The sequence below is a fragment of the Dermacentor variabilis genome, chromosome 5 (genome assembly GCF_050947875.1).
Source record: "Dermacentor variabilis isolate Ectoservices chromosome 5, ASM5094787v1, whole genome shotgun sequence".
NCBI classification, from domain to species: domain Eukaryota; kingdom Metazoa; phylum Arthropoda; class Arachnida; order Ixodida; family Ixodidae; genus Dermacentor; species Dermacentor variabilis.
In genome coordinates, this window is record NC_134572.1 from 110367000 (window position 1) to 110380830 (window position 13831).

At 43.1% G+C, this 13831-nt stretch overlaps 1 protein-coding gene across 6 annotated transcripts in view; it reads left to right on the top strand.

Moving 5' to 3' along the window:
• Positions 1-13831, top strand: part of LOC142583037 (uncharacterized) — a 158713-nt gene that overhangs the window by 62065 nt on the left and 82817 nt on the right. For 5 of the 6 annotated variants that reach the window (XM_075693288.1, XM_075693293.1, XM_075693290.1 and 2 more), the window contains exons 13-14: positions 1322-1384; positions 9712-9834. In XM_075693288.1, the coding sequence (XP_075549403.1) occupies positions 1322-1384; positions 9712-9834 (186 nt within the window). The remainder of the gene's footprint in view (positions 1-1321; positions 1385-9711; positions 9835-13831) is intronic. The other variant, XM_075693291.1, reaches the window with a different exon arrangement.

Here is a 13831-nt window from a genome sequence, read left to right on the forward strand (position 1 = left end):
CATACTTGCTGCGTAACTTTATTTGAAAACTAGTTTGTTCTGTTGAGAGCCAGGCGTATGTGAATAGCTATCTTAGGAATGTGATCAAAACTTCGACAGTGAAATAACACCTGTTTGTTACAGAGTGGCTTGTTGGATGATCCCCATGTCAATACACTTCAATCATTGGAAAACTACAAAAAGAAGAAAATTAATATTGGAAATTTTGTATAGCAGCTATTTAATTGGAAGGCTGGTCAAGTAGAAGGATATTGAATTGGTTGTTCAGTCTTTGTGAATATCACACCGTTTTGTGAACACTTCCATAATTTGTATAATATGCTAATAAGTGCAAAGGTGCTAATAAGAATCATGTAACTTGCACCTGTTCTGTCTTCTTCATAAAAAATCCGCAACAAATCTTTAAAATTACCGCATCTACTCCTACTTGCACAGATACATGTACCCTTTCTTTTTTAAAAAAAAAAACCTTGGGTGTCTAGCTTCTGTGTGTACCTTTGTCACATAAGCTGACTGATCCATTGCTATGGTAAGCTGACAAAGAAGACCTCCAGTAAAAATAACATACTTGAAAAGTTGAAGCAAATGGTACAGCAAAGCTTCTTTGTTCTTCACAGTCGGTGATACTTAGTGGCTGCCAAAATTTTAGTTAGTGTCATAAATTGCGAGTGCAGCTATTAAAATTGTGCCACTTACTCACATGCTTAATGCAAGACAGAAAAAATTAGTTTCATGTCCTTTGTTGTGCACTTGCAGGAGAACAGTTAATATGTTAACTGACTAGCTATTTGAGTGCACTCGAAAGATTGAATGATACATGCTGCACAATTCAGCAAAGGAAGACAGGAAATTAGCTACGAGCAATGCACACAAAATGCAAGTTGGCATGGGCTATGTGAAATTAACTGTTTTGAGAAATATGCAATTCACCACTATCTTTCTCATGAGGTCTAAGCTAACTTGCACAAAAGCTTTGTAAGCCTATGCCATGAGTCCTTGCTTACAGTTGCACCATTTAGCCTCAGATAGCAGCAGGTGGATAGGCCTGCTGCAAGAAGTGTGTGCTTTTTAGTTGTCCGTACGTGCAATGCTGTGTCGTCAATGTTGTGACCTGTGGTCACAGTGTTTGTATACTCGTTGTTGTCACTGTCACTGCTTTGCGACCATCTTAAATTGAAATCCTCTTTTTTTTTCTTTCCCCTCTCTCTCTCTCTCTCATCTTGCATCCGCCTCACACTCGTTCTCCCACTTGGCTTTTTCCTCCTCCTCCTCCTCCTCCACATTGCCTCCTGTTTCTTTTCTCCGAAATCCTCGAAACTAGTGGATCTCCCTGAAATCAAGGGCCCTCATCGCAAATTTAGAGCCCTGGTGTCTAGTGTCTTAGGTAGGCTTCACCAGATTTTTTTACTTACACCCCTTTTCCCTGTTCCCTTTTCTTATGCTTACGCCTTTGCTTGCTGCTGGGGCTTTGCCTGTGTCAGGAACTGATTAGTTAGTACCACCTTGCCAAGCACAGCCGAGCAAGGTCTTGTTCTAGCACTAGCAATTTGCACTTCGCTCTTGCTCTCTCTTGTCAACGCCAATCGCTTTTGTTAGGCCCAGTAGGTTTCTCTCTCTCGTCTCGGGATGTGAGCTTTGCATCCTGCCTTGAGCCTTGTATGCGAAGGCACGCAGGTTGTGTTTTCGGTGCCAATTGCTTTCGCAGTAGCCGTCACTTGCCTGCATAGAACTGCTTGGTGTTAGCAGTGCTTGCAATGCTTTCTGCTTTGAGCTTTCATTAATAGCTCTGCTTTGTGTCTGTGTAGTTTCCTATCTATGATAACAGGCTCCTTTACTCTTTTTTTTTTTTTTTTTTTCGTGTGCTTGGCTGGTTTGTTGCCAAAATAATGGCAGCAGTTAACCATTGCCCTGTTGGTCGATGTTTGGTGCATTTAGTTGCTGAAAAGGGGGCTTCAGTGAACTGCTACCACATTGACTTCTGTGTGGAGTGGAGTGGCTGCATGTCGTAGGGCAGCTGTTTATAATTTAGTAACTTGCAAAGTGTGCAGTAAGTTGACAGTGGCAGACTGGTTTGTTTTCTGTTCTGGTAGTACCTCATTTACATAATAGCAGTGGATGCGCAACCTTACTGCAATTGAATATTAAGGGCTCTTATTGAAGGCTATTACTTCTGTAAGTATTCAACAGTAGTTAAAGAATGTGGCACTTGATCTTTGCATGCTGCGCATCCAAAGGCATAGTATTACATACCAGAAAAGTGCTCATTCTTTGGCATTAACTAGAACATTTGCAACTTCAAGAGCCTCAGTGCTATGTATTGTTTTCATGAAGCCATTAATTTTATACTTCTGGGGCATTGCAGTTACCTTTTGCACACTAAACTAATTGTATATGTAAGAAACTGGTGCTGACTGAAAATCATAAACAGGGGTCTTGGCATTTAGTTACTCATAAGGCTTTGGAAAAAGAGCAGGGATTGATTGCCATGGTCCAGTAGTGCAGCTGCCATTCATAAACAAATGTCAAATCATCCTGCCTTTTTCAGAGAAAATATTTTTATGCTGCATTACTTTCCTTTAGCATAAGGACAACACTATCCACATATCAGTCACACGCAGTAGGAGATCCCTCCTCGGCCAAGATATCAACCGTGGCTCTGCCACATACACTATGAACATTTTAACATGAAGTTAATCCCACAGCTTGTAAGGTGTCATGCAAATTGAGGTAGCGAGCTTGTGACATTGCCTCTGAAACTTCCAATGCAGCACGTTGCTCTATGCCAAAGATCTCGGAGGCTCATGCCTGTCCTTTTGGGTTGTGATTTTCACAGTAGATACGACTATGCTGCATGTAAGATGACACATAAACTATACTGCAGCAGAAAGGCACTTAAACTACACCATGCCATCACTCCTATGGTTTTTATAAATAAGGGATTAGAGACAAGTGAAATTGCTGTGGAAAAAACATGAGAAACAGGTCTTATTTGCTATCCGATGTACAGTTTGTTGAAAGTTATCGCAGGTCTGTATAAATTTTTTGTGTGCCTGAGTTCACGAGTGTTGGTTGCACTTTATTGCGAAGTGAAGTTATAATGGGACAAGGAAGAGGAGGTGAGGTTATTTCTGAAGGGCACGAAAGTGAGGATGAGTTTAAAATCAAGCTTGTTTTCATCGAATCAGGATATTTCACATTTTAAGGAGGCCTGGAGCACATTGCTTTGAAGCCTCAAAAGCACTTTTGAACAAGTGTGGTATCTCCGAGGAATATATTACGGAAATAATTTCTCAAAAAGACCTAGTTCAAGAGTGAATACTTTGAGTGCGGTATTTACCTTTCTCATTCATCCCCAATGCCCTCCGCTCCTTCGGAAGGGAGGAGCACCAGTGGCAATAAAGTGACGATCCCCTGCCTACGACGTTACAGCTTTACAGTGAGTGGGCTCATCACGACACCCTACGGTGGCCGCGGTACTTACGCTGCGCAATAGATGCAGCCATATGCAGCTACGCGCAGCTGTCAGTGCGCAGCAGGGCTGGAGTGCACGCTCGCGTGCTTCAGCCTGGCTGTGCTACGGGGTGTGGACCGGCTTTGTCCTGCATGGATAGTAGGCGAATCTAGATTGCGCACTTTGGAGCATTCAATGCGAAGGTCATTTCGAAGCACATCTAGTCAGGAGTGGCCAGGAGCGAGCGCACACTGATGCACGCCTCTTGTAGATACTAGCCACCACATTCATCTCAAGGTACAGCAGGTATAGCGTACGTGTTGTCTGGGCTTAAGTTTCACGTAGTTCGAGGCTAATTGTGTGTTCCAGGCTAATCTAAATTAGCGACAGCTACAACACCCCGATAAGCAGCCTGGCCAAACTTTCCTACATGGGTGAGCACAGCCGAGTGATCATACGATAGTCGACTGACGTTTCTTGATTGATGTCAGCTATTGGCCAGTAGCAGCCGTGTATAGGACTATGCTATATGACGGAATATAGCAGCCCCGAAAAGTGTGAGGAGAAGAATTCTGTTGAAAAGAGGGTCTTTGTGAAAAGGTGACGACGCACTTCACTTCTGAGCCCCACAAGTGCAAAATTTTGGCTGTGATGTTGACAGTTGCATATGCTATCTGCAGAATGGGTTTCTTCACCTAGTTCGAGAGGTGGTTCAGGGCCCCTTTAGATATGCAGTGTCGTGTTATTGCAACACTATCCTGTAACAATGCAATAAAGAACTCAAGCTATGAACGCGACAGTGTCTTGTTAATGCTGATTATTTTACCAGATTTGCAGCTTTCAAGTGAAAAGAGGTTCCAAAAGGAAGAAAAACGAAAAGGACGAACCAAAACTGCAGAATACTGTAGTTAAACTTGGGCACCCCATTGCAGTTAACACATTAAGCTTAAAGGGGCTGAAAGTCAAGGGCATCTAGCAAAACAACACTAAACTATTTTTGTTCCTTGACGAGGCATGATCACACAAAAGCGAAATACCAGTTCTGCTATTTACCAAAGATCACCAAGTAGAATGATATAGCGTAGAGGGTCAAGTGATAAGCAGCTGTTGGCATGCAACACCACTGGCAGCACATCAGCTTGAATATCTGACATGGCGTGGTTGGGGCACCAGTTTTTAACCTCTGTTTCTATTGTTGTCAGAAGGGGATACTCCTGACTTGGAAGCACTGCATTGTTACTCTTCCATGTCATTCATTCTCATTGGCAGCGTTTCATGTGGCTTGCTATCTTTATTTTGTGCAGTGAAACCTCGTTAAACCGTAGTTGGCCGGAGCTCGAAAAAAGTACATACTAAATGGTAGTACTGTTTAACCGAAATAGCGTGAGATCGACCACTTACATGTCAAAAACGGAACTCGGAGAGAGTGCAATGAAAGGGGAAAGAACATGCAGTATTTATTCACTTCGCGCTACAAAAGTGTTATTTTCATTTGATGCTACGGCGGCCTAGCAGTGGCGAGAGCGGCCTCAAATTTACTGAAGCTGCGAGGCAGCTTTTCAGCCAGCCCCCCTCTTCTCGGCAAACACTCACATGGCAGATTCCCTTGTTGGCATTACGTATTCTCCATGCACACGCGGTAGCGCTGCAAAAGTCGCAAGGTGCCTTTTACATTGCGGGGTGCTGTTCTAGTCGCAACAATTACATTCACGAGGCTGATGTAACACGCAGCCTCTGCCACTGTCTGGCCTGAATCGCCTGTGCTGTCGTTTTCTGTGTTGTCCTCATCACTGTTGCTAGCCGACAGTTTGGCAACATCAGAGGCAACGATGGCGAAAAGTCTAACCTCATAGCCGACATCTCTTCGTGGTCACAGCAGTGCTGCCAAGCAAATTTGCCTTCCAAATGCCGCACACTGTAGTCAACAGCAGAACCCTGTCGCGTGCCAGCGCCGACTTCTTCATGTCACGTTCGATAGCACGAACGATGTCTCATTTTTCTTCTATGCTGAGCATCCAGCGTCTTTTTTTATCTGAGCTTCGACATGACGCAAGTCCTTACTTGCTCGACGCCACAACGCTCTCTGGCACGCCGCCAAAATGATGTTGATGTGGCTTCACGCACGAGCACACAGTGCGCTTGGAGGCGGTTTTTCCAATCTCTGAGGCCTGTTGTTCTGCCGGGCTGCCCGATGGAGACAACGCACCGCCGTGTTTGCGCAACGAAAAGTGGAAACACTATGTGCTAACCAATACGTATGCAGTAAGCTGGTACGGTTTATGAGGATACAAAACACATTATGTTCAATGGCTGCTAAGTCGGGGATTTGACTTTACTACTTTTAAAACGAAACTACTGTTTAAGCGTGTATGGTTTAACAAGGTTTTACTGTACTAGAAAAGAGTGCTTAAACGATTTTAGTTCATGCCTTTTACCAATTGCAGACATGTTGTAAGTGGCACTTGCTACCTGACATACGTACTGACGAAGTTGTATTGAGGCCCCTAATACGAGGGTTGTCTGTAAAATAAGGTTCCCAAGAAGCTGCATTTGCGAGGAACACTGTTACACGGCTTCCAGCGTCACTGGCGTGTAGCTTGGTCCCCCCTCTCCCAGTCCCAGCCCCAGAGAGCTGTCTGCGATGCTCAGTCTTGCCTTGGCAGCTGTTAGAGATGGAGCTCCCACTCACTTCTCCCATCAAGTGCGAATTACGCTTTGTGATTCTTTTTTTTTTTAATGCAAAAAACACTGCGCCGGTAGACATTCGTTCCCAACTATGTGAAGTCTACGGAGAAAAGTGCATGAGCATACAACACGTGTGCAAATGATGCAGAGAATTCAAAAACGGACGTACAGACATCCATGATGAACAGCGTTATGGACTGCCATCGGTTTCGGATGAAACAACTGCGAAAGTGGAAGAAACAATGCTGAAAGATCGAAGGGTGATGGTTCAGGAGCTCTGCAAGATGATCCCTTATGTCGGCAAGACCTGCGTTGACAAAATTTTGACAGACCATTTAGAGTATGCCAAGGTTTGTGCAAGCTGGGTCCCAAGAATGCTTATGGAAGACCACAAACGGCAACACATTGAAGCAGCCCGCGAATTTCTTCAGGCCTATGAAACCGACGGCGAGGAATTCTCAGACTCTGTTGTCGCTGGGGACAAGACCTTGGTCTACTACACGACACTGGAAACGAAACAACAATCCCGTCAATGGAAACATCCAGAGTCACCGAAGCCGGGGAAATTCAAACAAACACTGTCTGCCGGCAAAGTGATGGCAAGCGTCCTTGGGGACAGGAAGGGTTTATTGCTGTGCGAATTCATGCCTGTCAGTACAACAATCAATGTGGACTGCTACTCTGAGATTTTGCAGAGCCTTCGCCACTCGATTCAGAACACGAGAGGCATGCTCACTAAGGGAGTGTGTTTCCATGAGGACAGCGCTCATCCAAACATTGCCCGTGTAACAAACGATCTCATCAACAAATTGGGATGGGATACTGTCACACATCCGCCCTACGGCCCAGACATAGCCCCAGTGGCCTACCATCTCTTCCCTGAATTGAAGAACCACCTGGGTGAGTCGCATTTCAGAACCAGAGAGGAGCTGAAAGAAGAGGTTTCAAGCTACCTTAACGGCGCGGCGAGAGAGTTCCACAATTCAGGTATAAAGAAGATGGTACACCACATGCAAAAATGCATTGATCTCTACGGTGCTTATGTTGAAAAATAGGGGAAAGTCTAAGCTTTCCAAACAGGTATTCTTCAATGCCAATAAACATGCTTTCCATTGTGAAAATTAATGGGAACCTTATTTTATGACTTTGAAAGCATATTTAGCGCCAGCGGACAAGGACAGAAGGGAGACGACACCACAATGTGCAAACTTCACTAACTTGATTTTCAAGAAACACCCACCTATTTAACCCATGCACAATGGCGCCACCTCATCCAAATCTTAAACATCCAAAAAAAGCAGTCTCCTTATCTAACAAGTCGACCGAAGTGCCCCTTCGGTCGACTTGTTACTGCTAGAAAATTGCTAGGACTTGTTACTGCTAGTTGCTGCTAGTTGCTGCGGCAGCTCTAGAGAGGCAGCGACCTCGCAAAACCGAGGAGAAGGGGGGCAGCACCCCTAGGAAGGGGGTGGCGGCCCTCTCGGATCCGTGGAAGTAGCGAGGAACCAAGACCTCAAGGAGCACAATGCACGAGACTGACGTAGTGGCCGCGTCGCAGTAAAAGCTTGTCCTCCCTGCGTGGAGGGAGCCTAACCGACTCTGCAGGCATATTTACTAAAGTTGTTCTCTCTCTCTCTCTCTCTCTCTCTCTTAATTTTCTAGCAGCAACTGAAGATTTTGTCTTATCACATGTCTCAAAAGGGACCCTGCGATGTTATTTTATCAGCATGTTGTGTCCCAACGAGTTTCTTGTATGGTCCTGAGGTGAACACAAAATGAATCTTTAAAGATTGACTCAGAAAAAAAAAAAAAAGAAGAAGGCGCATACCCTTTCGCATTTTGCTCTCCTAGCGAGGAGTCGTGTTACTTCCAATCAAATCATGCCTTACGTTAAGATAGCTGAAGCTGTCATCTCGCTATGGCCGTTCTATCACAACCCACATCCATACTTTTTGGCTGATGACATTGCTATAGTGACAGTAGCCATGTCCATCATGCAAGTTAGCACAGTGCAACTAGTGACTTCTTGTGACGCTTTCACCACAACACTCGAGAAGCAGTAGTGTTCCATCGTTGTTCACAGAAAGGGGGAAAAAGGAAATAAATCTAATGTGTGATAATGATTGCTGTTGCCAATGCCTTTGCACCAGCAAATGGGTAGAACACATTCTTTACAGTTATAGTTCTGTGAGCTCTGGTTGATGCCAGTGTCACAAGATGGCATGACCAGTGCTGCTCTACACATCTGTGTCTCTAAGGTTGAGGCCAGACTAAAACTCTCTTTGAGCATCTTTCATCTGACAGAATTGAACCATAAAATCCTGCAAAGAAGCAAGGTGCTGTGTATCGTCCCACATAATGGCAAATTTTTGGAAGAGCCTAAATTACCAACGAGCCCAACACCACATGAGGTGAAGAACATGCTTTGTGTAAGCCATTGGGCCATGCACCTTTGGTGTCAGTTTAACCTTTTTATTTATAAATAGTGCATAGACCTGAGGCCTCTTTGTAACTATGGAAAGCGTAAAACATGCTTTTGTTTATGAGGTTTTGACTATATGCACTGTGTGGACTTGTGTAGTATAACCTTAATGCGCAACCAATCGGAATGAAGAACATAAGACGTATGTTTCACATGCCTTCTACCTCACGTCTGCTGCTAAAATCGTTGGTGTGGGATGTCAGTACATAAGCTTATCTCTGGTAATATATTAAATGCCCTGATCTTGGTGCTTTCACTGCCGCTGAAGAACATTAGGTCCTACAGTAAACAAATGCAGAACAAAAACAAGCATAATTTGCACCGTAGGGCCTCTTTAATGCTGGTTGAAGCAGACAAAAAGCTAGCTGTCATTGAAACAAAGTGATAAACAGATGGGTAGCACTGAACTGTGGCAAATACTGTAATGATGGCAGGCATAAGCAGATTTCAGTGCTTAGCCTAATTTTGTTTTTTAAAGCAGGCTGTTTAGGAAGTCACAATTTTGATTTCACCTAGTCTGAACAACAAAGTGTGCAAACTATGTTCGATACACGCCCCTTTTCTTTTCTAGTGTCATCTGCATTGTATTGCATGCAGGAGATCTGTTGTACTGAGCATGGGGACTTGGGAAACCTGTTGTTGACAGCTGTGTAAATCGCTGTGGTCTTCTACAATTGATTGTGCAGTTATGCTTGAAGCTAACTTTTCAAGTGTGTGTAGATGAGTTTTGTCTCAAAAGACTTATTTTGCTTTTACATGCTGGTGGACCAAGAAGTTGCGTAACCACCACGTCTTGTGAGCTCCGTTTTCTAGTTTTTTAGCCCTTTCTCTGGGGCAGAAGTTTATCCGAAGCTTTGTGGAAAATCATTGCTAGTGTGTAGAAGCCTGCACGAAAGTTTGCGCTGCTTCTCTTCCTATTGGTTCCACTTGGGACCTCCATTCTTCAATTAGCCAGCTTTTTCTTTTTCCTTTTTTTTCTTTCTTTTTTTCTTTCTTTACATGCTGCTTCTCCTTTTTACTAGCAAAGACCTTCTATTTATTCATGTGTTCTCTCTTATGATACCCGCATTCTTCTCTCACATTCTTCACACAGCACTGAAGCACTCTCCTTCAAAGAGGAAAGGAGCTCCTGGGAGAACACGTCAGGTTTCAGCCAACGAACAGGATGTCATCAAGGAAGAAACGGAAGCAGACACATCACCAAGCAGAGATCAAGGTATCTATCGATAGCCAGAGTTTTGTAGATGACAGCCTTTGCAGTGTGATCAAGAAGCAACTCTGTTTGTTGTAACGCTAATTGAAGCTAACACACAATAATGCATAATTCTTTTGTGACTGTTTTGTTTGTCATTACTATGCTGTGAACCATGATGCCGAGCTTTCATAAAGCCGCAGTGAAGTGGGCAGCAGCTGTTGGACCCTGAACGGAACTGCAGCATTGCAGCATTTAATTTACCTACAACTGCAACTGACCCAGAAACTACAAATACCACACATTCGCTTTTTTGTGAAAAGAGCACAAGTTGAGGAACACTGCTTGTAGCCCAAGTTTGTTGCTTTGGCAAAGGCAAAGGCACTCCTTGATATGGAAGGTCTGATGGAATCCTGTCTCATTGGGCAAAATCTTAGCAAATAGAAACGGAGCACTCACCGAGTTAAGAGTTCTTTAAGAACAGACATTTTCATTTGTTCACTGGTGCCAAACATTCTCTACAATACCAACTTCATCAGCGTTCTGTCTTTATTTCCAAAGGTGCCCCATTGACACCACTATATGTTCAAGTGCATTATTGTGTGCTTTTGTGTGGTCGGGAAGCGTTCTGGCCCTTCATGGTTGTGCATCAATTGTGGCACGCGTGAAGCTCGCAAGAGAAGCAGCCCGATCGTGCTTGATGAATGGAGGCAGCAGCAGCAGCCTTAGCAGTGGGCCCCAACAAGTCACAGTGGGCAGCGCCAAGCCACCACAAGGACCATTGCTGTTGCCGTCGCTACCGCTGTCCCTACTGCCGTGTCTGCAGTTTGAACGAGAGCTCGGGCCCCCACTTGTTGCTCGCAGGGGAAAACTGCACCTCATGATACTCCTCCTATGGACTCAATTTTTAACTTTTCTTCTTACCTCCTGTGGCGACGTGTGTGTGTGCCTATTGTTGCCTGTTGTTGGCACAGTTGATAGCAAATGCTGTTAATAGATGGATCAACTTGCTAATGGAACGGAAATGTCATGGCATATTTTTATGCTAACTTTGCTGTGTGTAAGCCACTCTCCTTGTGCAGTAGCCAAGCATAGCTTTTATTTGTGTATTGTATAGCAGTGTATGTTGCCTGATTTCAGACTCTGGCTTTAGCACCATATCTATCTGCCGAGAGGCAGACCAACAAAACTTACTGCTTGATGTTCAAATAATTTTCACAGTATCGGCAGTATTTCTTAGTAACACTATGTGATCATTACCGTATATTGTGAGTATTTGTGTGCGTATCTTGTTTTTTAGCTCTGACAATAAGCTCTTGTCTATTTATATCTTTCTTTTAAATGTTCATATCTGTTCATATACTATGTGTCAAAATGCACTAACGCCAGCACTTATTGGGTAGGTACAATTAATTGTGCAGTTTCGAACAGTTGGTTGCAAGCTCAAAGGCATGCATTTAGCAGATAACATTGACACCCCTGTGTAAAAGTTATCAGACCAGGTGGCAGAGAAGTCCTTACTTGAAATTCGTCTTACTTGTCTCTAATACACAGCGATAACTACCAGCAGTATTAATACTTATGACAAGTTTTATTGTCTTTACTGAGGCTGCAGTCTTAGAATTGTAATTTAGAATGGTTGTAAGGAATTAACTATCTTATTTGCAATGCCACTTTGTCTTATATTACCATGCCATTTAAATGTTCAATCCCTGTGCGTGTTGTTTACGCATTCTCATTGTCTGTGCTTGGCGGCTGTATGTTGGCACACATATGTAGCAATTGTCTTTCTAGTGTCTTGAAATTTTTGTGCATTTATAAATATCTATGAAGCATTGTAGCATTTTTCTTTTGTAACTTGTTGCTACTTAAGGCTGTTAAATATTCTAGCTATAATGAAGGCATGTTATTATTAGCAGTGTGCACTACATCAACAAAAGAATGTTTTCAATGGGTGCCAACTGAAGGTACAGCAGTGTGCCTAATTTTGTCTTCTGGACATACGGTGAAACCTCCATAGTTCGATACTGAGTTATTCAATAGTACGGATAGCTTGTATAATTCATGCAATCTCATCATTCCTCACGCATATTTAACTTGATTTAACTTGACACCTGATCTATACTGATGTCTGTCTGTGCTAGGTTTTGGTGCGAGTGCCGGAGCAGCATACCCTGACTTTATCTTTTAATATCATGGTAATAGTGAGGGTGGCTCCACTAATAGGGCACCGCTAGGGCTAGAGGGGCAGAGAAAAAATTCTGACGTACATGCATGTTTTTAAAACCTAACAGCTAGAATGGGAAAATCTGTAGGGGCTGTCAGTTTTCAACAAGAGCTGATCTGAGCTGACGGGGAAAAATTTTTAGGCTGCCGCTTCAAAGTGTAATGGTCAAGGAGTGTCTCAGTGTTTCTCTACAAAAGCTTCCGGTGCTGTGAAAGGAGATACTTAAAGTCATGCAGTGGCCCACACTAAAACAGTGGCCAGAATAATAACCATTGTGTGACCAATATTGGTAAGAATGATGTAAATACCAAAGTGCGCTCCTCATGCTATGCACAGCATGCAGCATTCACCAAGTGCACTGGTGGCCTTTCCAAGAAAGGATATGTGCTATCCAGATCAGGAACAAAATTCTGGGTGCTGTAGGCTACCAAACCAAGCATCCTCACAATACCAACGGCTTAACATAACCATTTAGACGATGCTTATGTGCGCCTGCATAACAAAGTTTCGAGCCTTTTGCTCCAAAGCTTTCTTTTTTGTACAATTCAGATATCTGCTTAATTTGAATATTTTTTTTTTCTCTTCCAACATGCATTGAACTAATGAGGTTTTGCTGCAATGTCAATTACGTGCCACGTATGTTTACATGGGTATGCCATCTATTTACTTGCGGTGGAGTTGCCTTTGTAAATGTGACTCTCATTTGTAGGTGGCCACTTGCGATAAGATGTACAAAGTGATATATCAGTTTCTAGACGGAGCTTGTCTAACAGTGTGCCGTCACTTGCCTCCAGAGCAGCCTGTAATACACACCGTCTTGTTTGGCACAAGTTGCCGTAAGACAAGAAGAAAGGACAGGGCCATTTGCACTGCATTATGTTGTCAAGATCCATATCATTTACAGTGTAGATCATGGTCAGTTTCAATTGCGAACAATGCCAAGTAATGTGTTGATCTGTGGCATTGGCAATCACATGAGCTTCTGAAGAGCAATCATTCTTATTCGCTTGCGTCATTGCTTGTCATATCATAATTTCAGTGTGCATTTATGAAGTTCGACATATGTGTAAAAATATTTGAGCAGTCTGAATTTTCGGTTATTGAAACTGTGTGCTTTTCTTTTGTGTATAGTTCACCTGTCGTTTCACGCTGCAGCATCCTGTGATTGTTGATGGCACGAAGACTTGTTAGCACTAAGCATTTGAGCCATGTAGGTTTCTTGCCCTCATGCAGAAGTGTCCTTACATGTATAGGTATAATTGTAAGAGTCACAACGCATTTATTTCAGACATGTCATGATCTTTATGCCTCATATCTCAAACAGTGTGGACTAGCAAGTTTTATCTGAACCTAACTATCAAATGTCCATTTTGAAGTAAGTATTTACTCAGAGTATGAGTGTTTCTTTTTTTACCACATTATGAATCAAATTGAAGTAGGAGATTATGACTTTTGTTGTTTGAATGTTATGTTTATCTAGACAGTTCTCAATGTAACCTCTGTTTTATTTGTAAAGATTACCTTGCAAGTCTTAAATAAAGCTGTTTTCTACACTGAAAAAAATACACTGTCCATTACTCCCCTTCCATTGCTGAACTAATTGACTCATTTGTAGCAAACACATCTGCTCAAAGCAGAATAACTCAGTTTCCATATTGTTTTCTACTGACCTCTTAACTCTCACACATCCCAAAAGTCATTTCTTCTTTTGTATAAGTGCATCCAAGTGTTTCACAGACGAGTTGGGTATAAAATATGGTGCATCAGGTAGAGGCTATTGCTAGTGCCAAAGCC